This window comes from Miniopterus natalensis, chromosome X, assembly GCF_054644295.1.
Source record: "Miniopterus natalensis isolate mMinNat1 chromosome X, mMinNat1.hap1, whole genome shotgun sequence".
In the NCBI taxonomy this organism is placed as follows: Eukaryota; Metazoa; Chordata; class Mammalia; order Chiroptera; family Miniopteridae; genus Miniopterus; species Miniopterus natalensis.
Window position 1 is genome coordinate 93769923 of NC_142103.1, and position 21798 is coordinate 93791720.

Consider the following 21798-nt stretch of genomic DNA (forward strand, 5'->3'; position numbering starts at 1 on the left):
TCCCCTCAGAGGGATGGAGATGATGCAGGCATGCTCCCCTGGTGGGGAACTCCATCTGGGTCCTTTGTCCTGAGCATATTTATCTCTTTCTTGCAGGCATGAATCTTAGAATATTCATAGAATATTCATCAGCTTTCCAGGTGTGCTCTTTCAGGGTTGTGGTCTCCATTGATTGGTCCATGCCAGGGCAGGGGGTCATTAGTCAATGTAGCTGGTCCTGAGGCAGCCACAGCACCACTGGTCTGCTTATCTGGGCCTGGAGCTGAAATACAACTGAGGCCGAGATGTAATCTTTAGGGAGAAAACGATCAGGGGTCCCAGGTTCTTATTTTTGCCCCTTGCCCTTAGGCATCTGGGGCTTCCTGCCCTGGTGAGTTTCTGTTCTTGGGTTCCTGTACCTGGCCCACCTAACAAAAACATATTTTAAAAAATAATAAAAAGCCAGCTTAATTAAAATTGGCACATTTTTGCTAAGCGTGAGGTATCAGAAGAAACACACAATATGGACCCTGTCTCCTAGGAAATTACCATCTTGAAAGGTCCCCTCATTACCTCATTTTATTTCCTCTTTAGACCGCTCTACTACATTTGAAATGTTATTTGCTAACTTGCTTGTTGACTTATTTTCCTTTCCTGGAATGTAAGCGCCCCAAAGGCAGGAATTTTTATGCTTTGTTGCATCCCCAGCATCTGAAATGATATCTGGCTCACTGCAAACAGCTCAATAAGAATTCGTTGATGGCCTGGGGAGGGGAGTGCGTGCGAGGGGTGGGGCAATGGGAGAAAAAAGGGGACATAGATAATATTTTGAACAATAAAAAAAACACAAGAATTCATTGAATGAAATGGAGACTAAAATCCTAGGGTAAAATCATCTTAAAGCTGTGACCTTGTATTTCTCTGTGACCTTGAAGATCTCCAACTCTCCACCACTAGGGGGCAGACCTAGATTAGAAGAGAAACGATTTTTTCCCCTTTCGGTCAGTGGTTCTCAACCTTTGCTTCCTTTAGCATAACCTGCGGCGCCTTTACACTTCTGGAAGACCAGGCCCCACCCCTGACTGACTAAATCAGTCTCCAGGGGGTGGGGCCCAAGCTTCAGTAGTTTGGAAAACTGCCCAGAAGATGCCAACGTACAGGTAAGGGCAAGAACCCTGGACCTGGAGCCGAGGCGCTGCAGTCAAAGTCGCGCAGCCTTCAGCGAAGAGGGGTAACGGAGACCAGCTCTAAGGCCCTGGCAGCACTGCGCCCCCACGTCACACCCTGACCGCTCCCCGCTGTATTTCACCAACAATGGCACGGTTGAGCCGGCCCCCTAGTTAGAAAAGTGCTGCACTGCCTATTGAGTGGGAAGCGCCACCGAGACGGCTCCAGTTTCTGGCCAATGAGCTGAGCTGCAGGCGCAGGAGGCCCCGCCCCCCGGCAGCGTGGGTGCAGGGGGGTTCCCCCTCCGGAGGCCTGACTGTCAGGGTGCGGTCGTGGGCAGCGCGCTTTGGTCTCGCTGTGGCGTGCGCTGTCGCAGTCTCCATTGCTCCTACTTCCCTCTGCCCACGGGCGCGTGGGGCCCGGGTCTCTGGTCACCTGCGCAGCGGCAGAGCGCAATGAGGCGTGTGGCGCTTCGGTAGGTGGCTGGGGGGCCTGACGTGGCGCCTACTCCTGCCTTCGGCACTGCTAGCGGGCCCGGGCGGATGGACCGGGCTGGCGGCGGCGGGACTAATGCGGGGGCTTTGGGGCAGAAAGTGAGGCTGCGTGGGAACGGGCGCCCGCCTGCCGCGACCACGCCGGGACCCTGGCCAGCCGGCCTGGGGTGGGGCACCGCGCTCCTCGCCCCAGCAGCTTCTGGCTTTGAGTGTGACATTAAAATCGAAGCTGCACTGGAAGGAAGGAAGTTGGGTGTTCCCTGAAATTCCTTTGCGTCTGCTCATCAGGGGTGTGGTTTGGGGGTAGCCCCTTGTCAGAAAGCTGGTATTTGGAGTTCCACATTACTTTTCCAGTCCTTTGCCCTCGTTTGGAGGACATTTTTAGGGTTCAGTGCTTGGCCTACTTGGACTCAGACTTAAGTGTGTTGTAATGTGCGCAGGGATTGTAGGGTCCCTACTGGGCGCTCAAGATTGTATGACGAGGCCCCCTGGTGCTGATTGGAACTTTACCTTTAATGAGCAGCAAGGCAAGGGTGGGGGGCTTTGGTTGGGTCAGTTGGACGAAGATGGTGCTATTTTGTATAAGTCACCATCCCAGCTTGCCCAGTTAAGGCCTAAGGCTTTAGATTCGTGGGCATATCTGGCTCTCTCCCAACCCCCTTCACTGGATCACTCCAGCTGTTCAAGTTCTTCCTGCTTGGCTGTGTCCCAGGGGCCTCCCCACGGTTCTAGCTTCTGGAATCATCCAGCTACAGGTGACCTGGCCCCTCTGGTGTGCCCACAGTGGTTCTGACACTGATCCCCACCAATTATCTTGGGGGTCCTGGTTCTCTCTCATTGTTCCTGTGGACCTTTCTGTCAGTTGAGAAAGGTTCTCTTTCTGTGTGTATCTCTTGTTTATAGCACTTAAAAAATAAAAACACTTTGTTACACTATTTGAAGACAGGTTGAAAGTCAGGTTGAAAGGACCACAGTTGGCTTTAGCTTGCATTGGACACAATATGAAAGGCCCTCTACAAGCTCCACAGTCTTGCTCATGTGCCGTATCCCAGGAAATCTTTCTTGATCTCCTCTCCCCGTTTGGAAGTCCTCTTTCTTTGAACTGAATGCCTATAAACTTGCGTTTCTTTCTTGTGAGTCTTGTTGAACCTTAAGAAGGTACTCCCTTAGTGTCTAATGAAAGAGTGCATCAATAAATACGGGCTATCCTAGATGATTAGGTTATTTGACTGGTGGGCAACCTTTGTAGCTTCTTTTCTTTCCACTCACAAACGAGCCACCTGAATTTGTTTAGTCTCTGAATTGAGGCATTCCCAGAGTGAAGGACATGAGTGGCATTGCCTGTTACTGTACTAAAAATTCTTTCTAGACACCCACCCTAAGTTTGGGACCCAGAACAGAGCCAAGACACTTCTGTTCAGACGTTTAGGTGACTTCTGTGACTCCCTAAGCAAGCCATGGAAAGGTTGGGCTCCTTGGTCTCCTTTCATTGGAAAGGTTTAGTCAGGAAGAGCTAGGGCCTGAGTGTCCCCGAAGCCTCTTTAGAGTTTCTTCTAAAGGCTTAGAGGTTTTGCTCTGCAACTCCTGAAGGCTTATCAGGGAATAAGCCAGTTATCCTGGGGTACCCAGGTGTTGGTAGTGATTAATCAATCTCCCTCTCCCTCCACTTCCCTGCTGCATATATAAAGGAAGTAGCTGAGACTGTGAAAAGAGCAACTGCATGTGTGTGTGTGTGTGTGTGTGTGTGTGTACACGCATGTATGTATGGGAGCAGGGTCAGAAGAACTGGGCTCTATCTAGTTGACTGGCACTGGGAAAAGTCATCTAATTTCTTTGAACCTCGGGTTCTTCAGGAGGTTTGTCTGAATCAGAATTTTTAAATGTAAGGGCTTATGGGGGTATCAAAAGGGGGTTGTCTGTGAACCTCCTGAAATAGTATATGCCAGTTTTCATTAGATTATCAGTAGATAGAATACTAAATTGAAAGTTATCATAAACTGAATGTTCACAGGGCAATAGAAATTTGTTATACCAATATATGATTAGTATAGTCAACAAGTTTTTAAAAAGTGCTCAAATTTTGCCTTGGTTCTGTTACAGGGATATATTTCCAAATTTTTAAAGGCAGTGTGCAAAGAACAGGGCTGCAGGTCCACAGTTTTCCAAATAATTTGGCCCAAGTGTTTCTCTGTACTCATCAACTCCCTTCACTATCTCTATTCGATTCACCACTCAGAGATGGCCCATCTTGGTGCCTAGCTTATGCTTTCTAAATTTCTGCTCCTTTCTGACTTTTAGGGGAGGCTGTGGAGGAGCATGACTTTCTGCAATAGTAATAGCTGATGGTTTTTTGAGGACTTGTTAGTGTATCAGGCACACTCCTAAGGGTTTAGCATGTGTTAACTTCTTTATCCTTATGGTAGTCCTATGGGATAGGTACTATTAATATCCCCATCTTACAGATGAGGAAACTGAAGCTCAGAGAGATTAGATAACTTGCCCAAGGTCACTCTGCTAACAAACAGCTTATTCAGGCCCTTAACCTCCGTACTATACTACCTCTCAGGCAGGGTGGGATAGTTTTCATCACTCTTCAGAAAATACTGCTTCTTAGGGTAACAGACAACAGTGCTTGTATATATGTATATTTACCCAAATATGTGAGATGGTTATATACCTCCTGTTAGTTCGTGATGAGTATTCAAAATATTTAGCTACGCAGAGTCAGGTCTCATGTCTTATATTGGGAGCGTCTACAGCATTCGTTGTAATTGCTGATTAACCTATTGAGGGCATGGGTTTTTTTTGTTTTTGTTTTTGTTTTTGTTTTTTTTTCTCTTTCAGCTAATAGTACCTGCTGCCACAAAAGCCAGACTTGTGAGATGGGTGCCGGGGTGGGGTGGGGTGAAAGGAAAGAGGTTTATTCAAGTGTCCAAAGCCCATCTTCACATCTCAGTACAGGCGGTGGTTTCTATAAGGAGGGAGAGGGGTAGCAGAACAAAGAGGTCAAGGAAAGGGGTTGAAAAGTTCTCTATGTGTAGACCAGCACGGTTCGTTCTGGTCAAGTGATGGCCTGGTGTACGTCATCCTGGTTTTCGTCACCCTGGTTTTACGGTTGAAGGTCAGCAATTCACCTAGAGTTGGGATGGCTGAAGGTCAGAGTCTATACCTTCTGAAGTTAGTTCCCAGGATTCTTACACAAACATGCTGTTTGCCTATAAGCTACATATTAGCCAGAGTCAGCATTTATAGAAACTGTCAAAAGAATGGCGGGGTGGGTTACAATTCACCACTGTTACAATATTCGCTTTCTCCAGTGTGCTATTTAAAACACAATACATTCAGTTACAGAATGCTAGTTTCTGAGAAGGCAGACTGAAGGACTGTTTCCTTCAATAAGGGATTTGAACCTACAGAAAATACATAAAGTGAAATAGTGAGAACAAAAGAAAATTCAGATCATGTTCTGAGAAAATGCAAATTAGAAGGTCAAGAGTTTAGAAGACTGAAATGTTAATATACATATACAAGTACAGAAATGGAAAGTTTATTGTGATAAAAATAAATCCAAAATATATAAGATAGAGAGGCTTATTAGCTATTTGATTAAAGAGTAAACACAAAACCAAAACCCCAAACACTGCAGCGAGTGTTCTGATCTTAGTGTACCAGCAGGGATTGTATCACAGCTAGTGTGATGACTGGATAGCTAGGAGTTACATGTAGATCTTACCAAATATTTTTACTCAGAGACTTTTCCTGAATGCTGTATATAATTCTGAAGAGGAATCTATAGTGAAGTTGGGCTCTAAAGAAAATTCAAAATATACTTTCTGTTGGGGGGGTTAGTCATCACTTGTTCTGGCATTAGGTAGTAAGAATTCACTAGTAACTTGAGCTAGAATGAGTAACAGTACAGTGCTACCTCGGTTTTCGAACGTGATCCGTTCCGGGAGACCATTCTAGTTCTGAAACATTCGGAAACCGAGGGATCAACAGCCGACAGCTGGGCCTCAGGATCTTGCTCTGCGTGGAAGCCGTGAGGCATGTTCGACTCCCGAGGTGGGTGCGAAAACTGAAGCATTTCCTTCTGGGTTTACAGCATTTGTAACCTGAAATGCTCATCCATGGAGACGTTCGAAAACCGAGGAACCACTGTGTTTAGGGTTCTTGACCTCTTCAATCTCTTACCTTCTTCACCTGTGCTCTTAACAGATCAATTTGTCAATCTCTGATATTATATGTGTGTTACTAGTGAGATGATAGTATATGGTTAGGAGTCAGCCAACTTAAATAACTTATTTTGGAAGAATAGGGTAGGCACATTTGGATAAATAGCTTTTATTTTAATTCATTGGGGATCAGGAAATTTCTGCCTAAGTGCAATAAATACTGTCTTTGAGTCTGGAAAGGGTTAATTCTGTTTTCAAAGTCTATTAACTTATAATTGGGTTTAGCTTATCTATTGAGGAAACACGGTGTGATAATGAACAAAATAAATGTTTGTAATTTATTTACTCACTACCAAATCGATTCTGGGCTTCTGAAGCTAATAAAATAGAAAGCAAGAACAAATCCATTAAACATGGTTGATATCTTTTATGTATTTTGTAGTTACCTAATTGCTCTCTGCTCTCAAGAAATGTTTACTCTGAGCCCTGGCCAGTGTGGCTCAGTTGGTTGGGTGTTGTCCTGTGTATCAAAAGGTTGCTGGTTCGATTCCTGGTCAGGGCACATGCCCCAGCTGCAGGCTCGGCCCCCAGTAGGGAACATGCAGGAAGCAGCTGGGATTTGCTCTCACATTGATGTCCCCCTCCTCTCTCCCCCCCACCCCCACTCCTTTCCTCACTCTCTAAAATTAATAAAAATATTTTTAAAAAGAAAAAAAGAAATGTTTACTCTGAGACTGGTGGTTGCCAGAGGGGAGGGGGTTTGGGGGACTGGGTGGTAAGGGTGAAGGGACCGAGAAGTACAAATTGGTAGTAACGAAGTAGTCACAGGATGTAAAGTACAGCAAAGCTATATAGTCAATATTGTTGTAATAACTATGTATCAGCCAGGTGGGTACTAGAAATAGCAGGGGGAACACTTTAGAAAGTATATGATTGTCTAACTACTATGCTATACACCGGAAACTAATACTAAATAGTATTGAATGTAAATTGTAATTGAAAAATTAAAAAAATGTTTACTCTAGTTGGAGATGATTTATGGAGTAGCCTCATATGCAAATATGCATACACTTGAGAAACAAGTACAGACCCCTGCAAGACAATATACACTATAGTCATGCACTGCTTAACGACGGGCAATTCTGAGAAATGCCTCGTTAGGTGATCATGTCGTTGTGCAAACATTATAGAGTGAACTTACACAACACAAACCTAGATGGGATAGCCTACTACACTCTTAGGCTATATGCTATATCACTGTCGTATATTCGGTCTGTCGTTGACCGAAATGTTGTTATTCAGCGCATGACTATGTGCTAAGGATGTGGGACGGCCAACTGCTCTGGGAGGAGGCACAGGTCTTTGGGGTTGCCAGGGAAGAAGCCGTGGAATCTCCTCTAAATGTGTTTATTCTTGTTTTGTAGGCTTTCTACCTTGAACAGGGGGCTGCTTACTCCTGGCAGAGGACTGACTCAAGGATTACAGAATCCTGAAAAACAGAGTGTCTTCCACATTCATGAAGGCAAGCATGGAGGTTTACTTTTTAGGCTTATGTGGTTAAAACCCTGTTTTATGTGGGAGGCATATAGATAGATACTTTAGGGCAAATGAGGTATGCTAACAGATCTTTCATAAACTCCTCATTAAAAAATGACCAGGATAGCTGTGGGTAGAGATCACATTCAGAATTTGAGCTTTGGTTCCTGGGAACCTCGAGGACTGAGTTCTTCTAGTTAAATGATTTCTACTTCCAGTGTGTAGGTACTGAAGAGGAAGACACGGAAAAAAGAAATCTAGTGCATAAGTAAGGAATGGGCACTTCAATTGTACCAACTAAACACTCCTAGTACACAACTTTGTTAGAGGGGCCCTGTTTAATCCATGTTTAATTGAAGTTAATTTCAATTATTAACCTGATATGCAAATTATGGATGTCTTTATCAATTTAGTAGTACTCATTGTAATTAAAATTGTGGCTTCTTTAAAGGGGCCACATAAATATATATGTATAAATGTAATTTAAAATTCTACTTTACTTCTTGGCCCTCAGCCCTGGCCTTTCCTCTTACACTGACTAAACTAGTAATAATCATTTTATGTTAGCGAGCATCAATAGTCTATATAGTGTTCCAAGTACTTTCTGTTCATTCTTTTATTTAAGGAACTCAGGAGGAAAAAATATCAGAAAGAAGACTAAATTTACTAATTATTTTTTTAGTTCTCTATGATTTATTTGTAATTAGAGCTTGCACCAAATTTATGGCATATAACAATTGTTTGACAGAAAAATCAACCATGTTTTTCATGTTAATCTAACCATATTTAGTTCTGATCAGTTAGTTATTGAAGGACCATTAATTTCTTGTAACTAGAATATAAGTTTTTAGTTTCTAGAAAAAAACCTCATAAACTCAACAAACACATTTGAAATCCTGTAGACTTATTTTTTAGTTTTGAATTACTACCGCTAATCTCATTTATTTTCCCTTTATTCATATAGCGTCTTCACCTATACACGTGAACCATGGTGTGTGGTAATTAGTATCAACTAAGTGCTTAATTATTTTTTTACGCTAATTCTTTCTTCCACCTTTGGGCAGTGGGTGTTAACTAAAATTAAATTGCATTCTTTCCTTTCCTTGATTTACATCTTTGATTCATTTTTCTGGCTTAAGCTTTTCTAACAATTAGGATAATGTAAATATATGAGAAATCAATTAGAATGGTGTTCAGATTTGGATATTATTTTTAGTCCCTGAACTAAGTAATTTGATCTACTGCCTAAAGAAGATGGGTGGGGATTCTGTTCATAATATCTCCATCATAAAGGGACTCCTACTGGCACTGATATAGCCCCATCCCATGAAGAGCCGGAGTCACCTTTTTTCTTTTGCTTATGTAAACCCTAGTGATTGGCACAAGGGTATTCTTTTCTGCATTAAGGAGACAATAGTGGTTTCACATTTTCAGGAAGCAGAGGCCTGAACCCTTCTTTGAACTATTTTTGTGGCATTAACTGGAAATTCAGGGGTTTTAAAGCTTTCTTTTTAAAAAATATATATCTTTATTTATTTCAGAGAAAAGGGAGAGGGGGCAGAGGGAAAGAGATAGAAACATCAATGATGAGAGTCATTGATCGGCTGCCTCCTGTACGCCCCCTGCTGGGGATCGAGCCCGCAACCCGGGCATGTGCCCTGACTGGGAAGCGAACCACGATCTCCTGGATCCTAGGTTGATGCTCAACCGCTGAGCCATGTCAGCTGGGCTCTTTAAAGCTTTTGAGGGCATGAATCACTTTTCATAGTTCTTATGCTTGTTGCCTTATTTCAGTTCTGATATTTCTTTGTTTCTAGGGGTAACCTCTCTATTTTTTTTCAGTTCGAGATAAGTTGCGGGAGATAGTAGGAGCATCCACAAACTGGAGGTATGCACTCATGTATTCACTCTTTCATCCCTGAAGTGGTGTGCTGGGCTGTACTTAGGCTCAGTTGAAGGCCTCATTGTAGGGATGGGGGGCCCTGTGTACGAAAATGGGTTGAGAGGCTTTTTCACTTGAGGGAGAAGATCAACATTCCAACGTATTCATCAGTTGATGCATTGTCGTCATAAAATAATGTCGTTTACATGTATTCCACATTTTTCAAAGTGCATTCAGGTATATTACCTTCCTGGTTCTCAATAAGACTTGTGAAAGGCTTACGGTACATGTTCCTATCCCTTTTTTTGCATATGATTAAATGGAAACCCAGAGAGATTGAACAATTATCAGGGTTTGGGACTCGAACCCAAGTTTCCCGGTTTTTCTATTTCATGCAGCCTGACTCCTTTATTGCTTCTTGTTACCTCACAATTAACCAGGTTCCCATAAGTCTTTCTCTTTCAGTATTTTCCTGCTGTAAAATAGGATAACATTCCACTTGGTACACAGAATTTTGAGGCTAAAATGAGATAAAAAGTACAAGTGATCACTAGACATACAATAATCTATTGTTGGCGCCCTGGCTGGGTAGCTCAGTTGGTTAGAGTGTCATCCCAATACACCAAGGTTGCAGGTTTGATCCCCGGTCAGGGCACATACAAGAATCAACCAGTTAATTTATACATAAGTGGAACAACAAATTGATGTTTTTTTCTCTCTCTCTCTCAAATAAATAAAAATAATCTATTGGTATAAAAATCATCTAATGACTTCTTTATAGGAAAATTTCAATTTACTGAAACCTAGGAAAAAGAATACCTATGTCCCCACCATCTGGATTGGATGCTTACTAACCTTCTTCCAGATTTGCCAGTATACACATATTTGCTGAACTGTTTCTAAGTTAATTGTAGTTATCATGACACTTCAGCACACATCTCCAATAAATAAACATATTCTCCTATGTAAGAAAATCAGTAGTCATGTATCTCCAACAAGCAAGACGTTACATACAGAAATTGATAGTAATTTCCTAATAGTATATTATGCATTTATATTCATAATTCCTCAACTGTTCCTCAAATGTCTTTTCCCCCCAGATGTCTTTTATAGCTTTTCTTTGTTTTTCTAAAATCACTTCCCCAGAATGCCTGGTTTTACACGTGAGTCTAGCTTTTTAAAAAACATCAAGATCCAATAAAGGATTGTATATTGTATTTGGTGGTTACGACTCTTTAGTCTCCCCTAATCTAGAATAATAGAGTTATCCCTCTCTCCCTTTTATCACCATGAGCTTGACTTTAAAGAGGCCAAGCCCTAGCCAGTTTGGCTCAGTGGTTAGAGTGTCGGCCTGTGGACTGAAGGGTCCCGGGTTCGATTCCGACCAAGGGCACGTACCTCGGTTGCAGTCTCGATCCCTGGTCCTGGTCAGGGTGAGTGCAGGAGGCAACCAATTGATGTGTCTCTCTCACATTGATGTTCCCCCCCCCCTCTCTGTGTCTGTCTTTCCCTTCCACTCTTTCTGAAAAGCAATGGAAAAAATATCCTCGGGAGAGGATTAAAGGAAAAAAAGAGGCTAAGCCATTTGTCTTGTAGAATGGGCCACATTCTGGATTCACCTGGTGCCATTTAACTCGTTCCTCTATCCCCTGTGTTTTTTGCAGGCTAAACCTTTCCGGCAATAATAAATACTTCACAAGTGAAGCTTAAAGAGACACCTTATTTAATGCTATTGTCAACATTTTAGTTTCCTATTCCCTTGTCTCTCCTCTTCCACCTTAACTGTTTCATCGTTTTCTTTCTGTCTGCTCGTGTTCTCTTGCTCTTTCCTTTTGCTCTGCCTTCTATACTTCTCTTGGATGTACTCCATTTTCCCCCCTCTCTTTTTCCTGAAATTGAAGTGGGGGGAGGGGGAGAGGGAGGGAGAATATGAGCACTGTCAAGGTGAGAAATGGGAATATGGAATTCAGTGCCCTGTTCCTTAACCCATATGTGTATGTACCTTATTGTGTCCATCTCTGTATTTTTAATTTGATTTCAAATATTCTATGATTTGAATACACTTTTTTTAATACTTTTTTTAAAAAAAATATCTTTATTGGTTTCAGAGAGAGAGGAAGGGAGAGGGAGAGAAACATCAATGATGAGAGAGTCATTGATCAGCTGCCTCCTGCACGTCCCCCGCTGGGGATCGAGCCCACAATGTGGGCATGTGCCCTGACCAGGAATTGAACCCCGATCGCCTGGATCCTAGGTCGATGCGCAACTGCTGAGCCACGCCCGGCCGGGCTTAAATACACTTTTTGGTGAGGGTGAATATATGGTTCATTTGGGTATGTCCATAACACTTACAAGTATGCTTTTCTTATCTACTAGCCTAAGAAATTTTAACCAAAAATTTTCATTTCACCAAGTAGCAGGTGCGAAGGGAGGGAAGGGAGAGGAGATGAAGTAGGGCCAGACCTTTGCTCTCCTCCTTGGATGGTGCTTATTTGGCCTGTATGTCCCTGGAATTGTGGGACAGCACTGCTCCTGTGTTTCATGAAGCTTTCACCCTTTCTTCTCAGAGACCATGTGAAAGCAATGGAGGAAAGAAAATTACTTCATAGTATTTTGGCGAAGTCACAGGAAGCACTGCCACCTAGGAAAATGAAGGACAGTTATGTCGAAGTTCTCTTGCCTTTGGGCAGTCAGCCTGAACTAAGAGAGAAATATTTGACTGTTCAAAACACCGTAAGGTAACAGCACTATTTTTATTTGTGTTATTTATTTGTCTTTATTTCATTTCCTTTCTTTATTGCAACTTTGCGATATAATTCACACACCATACCACTTACTTATTGAAAACGTGGAATTCTGTGGTTTTGAGTATATTCCCAGAGCTGTCCAACCATCACCACAATTAATTATAAAACATTTTCATCACCCCAAAGTATGTTATTTATTTTTACTGGGCTATCATCATGATTTTCATTTAATCCCTGTTTTCTTTGTTTCACAGATTTGGCAGGATTCTTGAGGACCTTGACAGCTTAGGAGGTACTGGTATTATTTAGTATTTCTAAATAGAAACTTTGAGCTATATATTGAAGCCTATGGCTAGAAAGGGATTTTTTATTCTTTAACTTGCACAGGTGAGGATATTGTAAAAGAGCAGAAAAAGAAGGGCTGCTACCTCTGAATTGTCATAATCTTTCCTGAAAATGTAGATTCCTACTGAACAATTAGAATCTGATTAATCCCCCTTTCTACTAACTTTTTTAAAAGTCAAATTTATAGAAAAGTTGCAAACAAGTACAAAGAATTGTTCTTCCCTGAATCTTGTGAGAGTATGTTGCTGGCATGCACCCTCCCCCCAATATTTTCATGTCTGTTTCCTACAAACAAGGACCTTCTCCTGCAGAACCCCAGTGCAACCCTCGATGGCAGGACATTAACACTGGTACATTAGACCGTCCAGTCCTCAGACCCCATTCAACTTTTGCCAGTGGGACTTTATAGGGGAAGGATCCAGCTCTGTATCACATGTTGCATGTAGTTGTCATGTCAGGAATAGTTCCTCAGTCTTCTCTGACTTTCATGACCTTGACACGTTTGAAGGTTATAGGTTACGTCTTTTGTCGGATTTCTCTCCGTCTGGGTTTGTTTGATGCTTCCCCAACATGCATCTCTGGCAGGAATGTCACAAAGGGATGCCGTGTTCTTATTGCATCTTGTCGAGTGGTGCATAATTTTTATTTGCCCCACGACTGTGATGTTAACTTTGATTCCTTATTGAAGGTGGTGTCTGCCAGGCTTCTTTGCTATAAAGTTATTCTTTTCCCCTTTGTAACTAATAGATACCTTGTAGGGAGGTACTTTGGGACCTTGTAAATATCCTATTCCTCATCAGACTTTCAACTTACCACTTTAAAATCAACATCAGGGCTTCCTATTTTATTGAATAGGTTATAATGTGTTACTATCATCTATTTTGATATTCAAATTGTCCCAGGACTGCCCTAGTCCCTTCAAGCTGGCTTTTTTGGTTTTTGGTTTTTCTTTTGATGTGTCCTATCTTTTTTTGAGCACTTCCTGTCTTTCTGGCATGGCAAGATGTTCTAGGTTCATTTGTACTTTCCCTGCTCTAGTCCTGGAATCAGTCAAATCTCCAAGGAGCCCTGGTTCTTTTTAATGGAGAATAATATTGATTGATTGGTTGATTGATTGATTGATTTTTAAAGAGAGAGAAAGGGAGAGGGGTAGAGAGAGAGAAACATCCATGAGAGAGAAACATCATCGATCGGCTGCCTCTTGCACACCCCCTACTGGGGATTGAGCCCAAAACCCAGGCATGTGGCCTGACCAGGAATTTAACCATGATCTCCTGGACCATAGGCCGATGCTCAACCGCTGAGCCACACCGGCTGGGCTGGAGAATGATATTTAGGAACCATGATCTGGGTGCTGGGAGCTGAGTGGTCCTTGCTGGTGGGGTATGACTGCTCCCATGCCCTTTCAATGAATGAGCTGGGGAATATATGCACATGCACACATTTACCTCTGTGTTTATCTGTCTGTCTCTCTGTCTGGAAACCACGAGTTCACATTGATAGTTCCAATTCAGCACCACAATTTCATTCTTTTTTCTTCCCCTTTCATATTTATAAGTTCCTTTTCCAACTGGCTCCATTATTCTTAATACATCTACTTACTTGATCAGTTCCACTGGATGTAGCCAATTTCATACCTTTGCCACCCCTAGCCCCTCATGGACGCTCCCCTCACCTCACTGGGGTTCTATTCCATGCCAGGTCCCCTCTGCAGGTCACTCTCCTCCTTGTGCTCAGGGTACACTGCTGGGCCATTACTCTTGTTGCCTTTCTGCGTGTTCTCCTGACCCCCCTTGGCTTTCAGCACCCTACTCTGGGCCACGCTGCTTGCTCCTGCCTAATGCCTTGTAGACTGAACTATGGGAAAGGGCTTTAAGAAGGCTCTGATAACTTTAAAAATATAGACGTAGGTCCACTGTTAGCCTTACACCTAGCTACTTTTGTCTTCAGATTAGATAAACCGGGTTAAAATTTCTTATTGGCCTTTAAAAAAATTATACACACACATACTTGACTTTGATTTACTTAAGTGTCCCTAAATATGCAAACTCCCCTGCCACTCCCTGGCTTTCTCCTCAGTAGCCCCTGTTGATGCCAATCACCTTCCCCTGTTTACTTGATTCTATTCTTTCCATGTCTTCAAGGAACTTGCTTTATCATATATTTAAGTCTCTTTTATCTTAAAATGAAAAACAGGCACAATCCCCTTCCCTGTAACACTCTCTCCCTCACTTCGGAGCTAACTTTCTGGAAAGAACTAGACAAAATGCATTTGCTCTCATTGCCTCTACCCTTTTTTGTTAAACAAAATTTTTATTTATTTATTTTTAAATTTCTCTTTATTGTTGAAAGTATTACAGACGTTCCCCCCCATTGATCCCCTCCACCCCACATCTGCCCCGCCCCCAGGCCTTCCCCATACTATTGTCATTGCCTCTACCCTTGACCTCCTGGTATTTCCCAACCTGCCGTGTTCTGGCTTCTGCTCCTCTGCCATTGAACTGCTCCTGCCAAGCTCTCCACTGGCTCCCTGATTGCATGATCTACTGGGTGCTCTTCAGGGCTCTTCAGCCCCTTTGCAGCTGCTTCTGTTGTCAGCCTTGTCCTTGGGCATTGGTGCCAGTTCCTCCTGCCCTTCCAGTTGCTCCTTCCTAGTCTTCCATGTAGGCTCCTCTGTCGCTGTTGATCCCTTAAATGTCAGTTATCCTCAGGGTTTTGCCTTCCGCCCTTTTTTTGGTTATCTCTGTATTCTCTAGAAATTATCTCATTTACTCCCCATGCTTTAGTTGGTCTCAGTTTGGGGAATACTTAGGAAGGCACATCTCCTGGCTTGCTTTTCTGAGTCCCAGACCAGTTTGTCCTATCTCCCAGATGTCTTCATTCAGACAGGCTTCTCGAATATAGCACGCAGCAGACAGCCCCATCTCCCCTTCTCGCACCCTCCTTTTCAGCAGGCGGTGCACCATCTTCATTCACGCCAGCTGGAAACCTGGCTTTAGTCAAGTCTTGTCAAGTGTCCCTCCTCCTTAAGCTCTCGGATCTTTTCTGTTCTCTTCATTTCCACTACTATTGCCATAGGTCAGACGTATATGGTTTCTTTTCTGGGTACCACAAAGGCTTTGAAAGGGAGTTTCTTTGCCTTTAGCCTCTCATTCCCCCAATACATCCTTTTAGCAGGAGCATGGATGGAAGAATTTATTGTCATGGAGTAAATACTTATTGAGCACTAATCCAGTCCTCAGGGCTGATGATACACATTTGAATGAATCATGGGGGAAGTGGGGAGGCCATTAGACACAGAAGTATAATACAACTTTCAACGAGTTGATAGAGCGAATTAATTGCTTCATGATTAAGAAAGAGTCAGGAGGAAAACAGGTGGCTGAGTCCCTGTGATTGTTTTTCTTTTCTGAAGACTTTTGATGCCGCCAGACTCATGTGCTGGGGTCTTTTTCTGACTTAGGCACTGTGTCTCTGTGGAGTGGTGACAAGCCACCTGGTGGGCCTGGCCTTTGGGCTTCCATTACCTCACCAAATCTAAAACTGATCGGGCAGTTAGATTAGAGGATCCCCAGATCTCTTCAATGTGTGAAAGTCTTGGGTCCTAGGATAAGACCACCAGTGGAATGGGGGGGTGGGTGTGGGTCTTCAAAACAAGATAAGACTTTTTATAGATTTCAGGGAGTGAATTGTAGATGTTGAGAAATAATTTTACTTTGCCTTTATTTGGCTCTCTTCTGTTTTCCTACAGTTCTTATTTGCTACATGCACACCAAAATTCATTCAGCTAAGATGTCTCCTTTATCAATAGTTACAGCCCTGGTGGACAAAATTGGTAAGCAATATTATATTCTATGCATACTTAGAATTCTTAATAATTACGAGGTATAATTTTTTAAAAATTTAAATCGTGTTTTATTTTTCAATTACAGTTGACCTATAATATATTAGTTTCAGGTGTACACTGCAGTGATTAGACATTATAAAACTTCCTAAGTGATCATCCCGATAAATATTGTACCCACCTGGCACCACACACAGTTATTACAGTATTATTGGCTATATTCCCTATGCTGTACTTTACATCCCCATGACTATCCTGTAACTACCAATTTAATTACAAGATGTTATTGAGATTAGAATTTTCTGGGGGCATTTTTATGTATAAATGCATGTGGAAATGTCTAGAATGCTATATACCAAAATATTTATTGAAATTATCTTCTGGTGGAAGGATTTTGTGTGGTTCCAGTTTTATTTTTTATATTCTTTGCATTGTCTACATTTTTTTTTTTTTGAAAAAAAGATATTATAAATTTCTTTTGTATGTCAAAAAAGTCATTATTTTTGGAAGACAAAAAAGAAATGTAGTGGAATTTACCAACATTTCAAATGAAATTGGCCATTTGTAGCATGGAAACTTTGGGGCATGGGGTGAAGTCAGGTTGGTTTTTTTGTGTGTGTGTTTTTTTTTAAATATATCTTTATTGATTTCAGAGAGAGGAAGACAGAGAGAGAAAATCAGTGATGAGAGAGTCATTGATCGGCTGCCTCCTGCTCGCCCCCTGCTGGGGATCGAGCCCACAACCCGGGCCTGTGCCCTGACCAGGAATCGAACCGTGATTTCCTGGATCCTAGGCCAACGCTCAAGCCGCTGAGCCCTCCTGGCCGGGTGGTCAGGTTGGTTTTGTGTTTCGCAGACATGTGTAAGAAGAGCTTAAGCCCGGAACAGGACATCAAGCTGAGCGGCCACGTGAGCTGGGTTGGGAAGACCTCCATGGAGGTGAAGATGCAGATGTTCCAGGTGCGTAGCGCCCAGCGCTGGTTCCCTTGTCCGGTGCAGCCCGCTAGTCTTAGCGAAGGAAAAGCTCACTTTCCCAGGTGCCCACGCGCAGGTTTGCAGCTCACCTCTTCGAGAAAAGCCAGTGTGAGCGCACACCACGCGGATGGTGGGTTACCAACAGCCCCCTCCTGGACAAAGACTGACAGATTACTGGGTGCTTATGTTTAGCATTTATTACTTTCAGATCATCTCAGCTCTGTGTTAAGGTACTTGTTTCTGCTTTTGCCCAGAGAGTTTAGCAGAAGTCTGAGTTACGTTAGGCATGAATGGGGTCGGTCACTGTGTTAGTTTCCCAGGGCTGCCGTAATGAAGTACCATAAAGCAGGGGGCATAAAGCAACAGAACTTAATTGTCTCACATTTTGGCGGCTAGAAGTCCAAGATCGAGGTCTCTGCAGGACCATGCTGTCTCTGAAACCTGGAGGGGAAAGTCTTTCCTTGCTTCTGCCCAGCTCCTGGTAGTTTGCTGCCAGTCCTTGGCATTCCTTGGCTTGTAGCTGTAGCACTTCAATTTCTGCCTCCATTGTTACATGGCGTTTCCTTTTGTGTATCTGTGTCTCCGTGCCTCTTCTCTTTTTATTAGGACATCAGTAATAGTGGATTAGGGCCCACCCTACTCCAGTATGACCTCATCTTAACTGATTATATCTGCAACGACCCTATTTCCAAATAAAGTCACCTTTATAGATACCAAGGGTTAGGACTTAGACATATCTTTTTGGGGGATACAGTTCAACTCAGAACAGTCACACAGACTATTAGAGCAGTTAGGAATGGCCCCTCTAATGAGCGAAACACAGAATAGCTATTACAAAGAAATGAAAATATTTGACAAGAAAAACTACCTCAAAGAGGATAATGGCACAGAAATCAAATAATTCAGCGTATGTCCAAGATTTCGTTATGAAAACTTACTTAAGAATGATTTATTCGGTTATGCCAGGGTATTCAGCAGGCCTGTTTTTCAGGCACTGTTTTTTCCGTTAGGGAATTATAAAACACTTCACCTTTGGGAAAAAGTCTGAAGGTTGCTCTGCAGTAATTCAAGTTATTTGTCAAAAGAGTTAAGTGGTTTTGTATTTGACGCTCTATGTAAGCAGTTGGCTTCTGTACCTGCTTTGTAGCTCTAGCTGATAGTAATACCGTTTTTAAAACAAAACACAATAAAGCCGTTGGGGATGCTGTGTGATTTGCCCACATACTTTTTAAACCCTCATGGTTGATTTCTAGCCTGCTCAGTGCCACGCGCAACAGATTGCTGGCATAGGACCAGCTTCCTAGCGGATCTTGACAGTTTGAATCTTGGACAAGTAGGTTGCAAAAGAGATACAGGAATTATTGAGGGGACAGAGCCAATGAAAATCAGTATCAGGCAAGTACAACTTTTATTTGTTTTTCTTTTTTGTTGAATTTATTGGGGTGGCACTGGTTACCAAAATTAGAGAGGTTTCAGGTGCACAATTCTACAACCCATCTGCACACTGTATTGTGTGTTCCCCCCCCAAGTCAGGTCTCCTTCCATCACCATTTATTCCCCCCATCCCTTCCTTTGTCACAAACTTTTGTTTTAAATTTGCATTTCTCATTGGCTGTTTTGCATAACTTGTTACTTGAGTGATCCTTTCCATTCCGGAAAGGAGCTTGGCGATCGGTGCCTCTGGTTTGGGTGCACTAAGGTTCAAATCCCAACTCTGCTGCTTATTAGCCACACGACCGTGGGTAAATCACTTACTTCTCCGAGCCTCTGTTTTCTCAAGTGCAACGTGGAAACAGTACCACATTACATGGTGTGGTACAGGTGAAATGGGAAACAGCCCACCCATATGAAGAACTTGGTACGTTGCCTGTCACACAGTGACCACTAATCTAGTGGTGACAATAATTTTAATTTCTTTCTGTTGCTATGGAGATGGTCCCAAATCTCTGTTCTGGGCTTGACCTTCAGACCTACCTTTCTGAGTACCTGTTATATTTCCCCCTACATGGGCTCTTGCTGCCTCCGCTCCAGTGTGTTTCGAATTGAGTGTGTCAGCTTCCTTTCTAATCCTGACCTTCCTTTGGCTTTTCCCTGTTGCCACCTGGTTTCTCAGCTCCAGACCTTTGCGACAGCTTAAGTTTTTCCCTTTCATTTGCAGCCTTCTGCCAAGTCTTGCAAATTCACCACCTTCAGCAACTCACCAGGGTCCTTTCTCCCCCTTGCCCTTGGCCCGTGTTCCATTCAAGCCCTCACTGCCTCTGGTGTGAGTACCTGAACTGTCTTTTGATTAGTCTGCCTACCTCTAGCTTTGTCTCACCCTCTGTTCATTTTGTACATTTTTATCAGCTAGATCTTCCAGAGCTGATCTTAAATCACATCACTGTCCTTTTCCAAAACCTTGACCGTTATCTGTGCATTCAAATCTAAACTTTGGCTGGTTAGGATTCCAAGGTCCTCCTTAAACTAGCTCCAGTGGACCTTTCGGCCGAGATTCCCTCCAGCATCATTTATATACCTTCTTAGAGCTCACTCCTGGACACTGAGCGTCCTAAGAGCAGGGAGTTGTTCCTTTTTGCATTCCCAATACTTGGCGCCAGTAGCTGTTCGTTTTAATAAGTCATAATGTAAACAGCGAGCAAGTGGCTGAGTATCGTTGCTTACGCTTTTTTCTTTGCCTGAAAGCCTTGTGTTCTGGCTCTGCACATCCGCATTCCACTTGTGCTCCCTGGTCACGCCATGCTCGAATCCTTTCCCGGTCCTCCCAGCTCACAGTACCTGTTCCCCCCAGGAGGCCTTCCTCAGTACCCGTTCTCTGACCTGCTAATCTCTGCTCCTCAGAGCTGCGTAGGAACATGTTTTCTCTTCCACTAGACCATATGCTTCTCAACAACAGGATCTGGGTGTGAGTCACCAAGCCCACTTCCTCACATTCACTTATTTAACATTCCTTATTGCACGCCCTTTCTGTGCTAGGTATACAGCCGAGAGCAAAACAGTTCCATTTTCTTGGCGTTTACATTCTGGTAGTCCTCAATAATTACTGCCTCGATTTGTACATTGGCAGTCATTGATCAGGTATCTGTTATCTGTCAGTCTTTGTACTAAGTGCTTGGGGTACAAATGTGAATGAAAATGGTCTTTGTCCTCAAGGAACTCAAGGAACTCATAGTGTAGCAGAGAGGCAGCCACGTAAATAAATGATTGTGGCATAGGATAGTAAGTATTATGCAGCATTTCTCAACAGGGACACTATTCGCATTGTATGTGGGGAAATTCTTTGTTCTGCAGGACTGTCCCCGGCATTGTGAAGTGTTCAGCTCTTTGCTTGCCCCCATCCTGCTAGTAATGTCTCTCGAGTTATTTGACAACCCAGATCAGCCCTACACATTTCCAAATGCCCCCTATGGGAGTGAGAACCACTGTCAGGAGAGGACATTGTTTCCATTTAGCTGGCAAACAAAGGAGAGAATGATTAGCTGTGCCTGGGGAGTAGGGCTGAGTATTTGCTCTGTGGGCCGGGGAGGAGTGGTTTGTGACGAATGCAGCAGTGCGGAAGGCATCAGGCAAAGACATGGAGCGGAGGTATTGGGCAGCATGGTCCTTCTAGGACCTCTGAGTTGTTAGCCGTGGCTAGGGAGAAAGGAGTGGGTATGAGGGAGCACTTGGGAACAACGGGAGAGGAGCCTGGGTTCTGTGGCGGAAGGCTCTTTCTACACAGGGCCAACAGGCTTAGAGCAGATGCTAGAAGAAAGTTGTGGGGGGAGGTAATAGGGCCTGAACAGGCATTAGTGATGACTAGTGTTGAGGAAGGAGCTGAATGTACCCTCAGGTTATGATAGGACTTTATGATGTGATTGTCCTGGACGTACAGACTTCTATGAGATCAAGAAACACCTTCAAACGTCAGAGACTTGTGCATTGTGAGTATTTAGCTTAATCCACAGAATTACCACGGATCTTACCCCTTGGGAGCCCCTGTGCTCGGCTAAGGAATCACAAACATGTGCTGGTAGCTGGCACACCGAAGGTCCTTGGCATTGCTAATATCTATGAGAGCAGCGGGACGCCCGCCTGGCTCTGTGTGCCATTGTGAGGACAGGTAGGCCTGAAGGGAGCCCGAGTTCTGCATGAAGCGGGACAGTGAAATGATGCAGAAGGTCCCTCTGTGACCCCTGCCGTTGGGTTCCTGTCATGCACAGCTCCAGAGCCTGTAATTCATGTCCATCCCAGCATTTCATTCAGTGCACCATTTGGGATTTTGGGTGTCTTTCTCTTGCTAGACCACAGGCTCCTGGTCACACTGCCATCCCCACCCAGAGCGTAATTCTGTGCCTGACAACTCAGCAGCTGGTGGTTCACGAATGCACTTCTTCTCTTTTACTTTCTTTTTTAAAAAATTTATCTTTATTGTTGAGAGTATTACAGACGTCCCTCATTTCCCCCCTACTGGTCCCCTCCACCCGACTCCTGCCTCGCCCCAGGCCTCACTGCACTATTGTCTGTGCTCATGGGTTATGCACATATGCATGTAAATTCTTTGGTTAATCTCTTTCCGCACCCCCTTCCCTCTGAGATCCCTCAATCTGTTGCATGCTTCCATGTCTCTGGAACTATTCGTTCATTAGTTTATTTTGTTTCATTAGATTCCGCATATAAG

General features: G+C 43.4%; 1 protein-coding gene across 6 annotated transcripts in view; it reads left to right on the top strand.

Annotated features, from left to right (window-relative positions):
- Positions 1-1473: 1473 nt before the first annotated feature.
- Positions 1474-21798, top strand: part of ACOT9 (acyl-CoA thioesterase 9) — a 28201-nt gene continuing 7876 nt past the window's right edge. For 2 of the 6 annotated variants that reach the window (XM_016215391.2, XM_016215388.2), the window contains exons 1-9: positions 1474-1621; positions 7237-7334; positions 8313-8339; positions 9191-9236; positions 11798-11968; positions 12232-12269; positions 16074-16157; positions 17023-17126; positions 19300-19404. In XM_016215391.2, coding sequence (XP_016070877.2) covers positions 1602-1621; positions 7237-7334; positions 8313-8339; positions 9191-9236; positions 11798-11968; positions 12232-12269; positions 16074-16157; positions 17023-17126; positions 19300-19404 — 693 coding nt within the window. In that variant the 5' untranslated portion in view covers positions 1474-1601. The remainder of the gene's footprint in view (positions 1622-7236; positions 7335-8312; positions 8340-9190; positions 9237-11797; positions 11969-12231; positions 12270-16073; positions 16158-17022; positions 17127-19299; positions 19405-21798) is intronic. The other 4 variants (XM_016215393.2, XM_016215390.2, XM_016215389.2 and 1 more) reach the window with 3 other exon arrangements.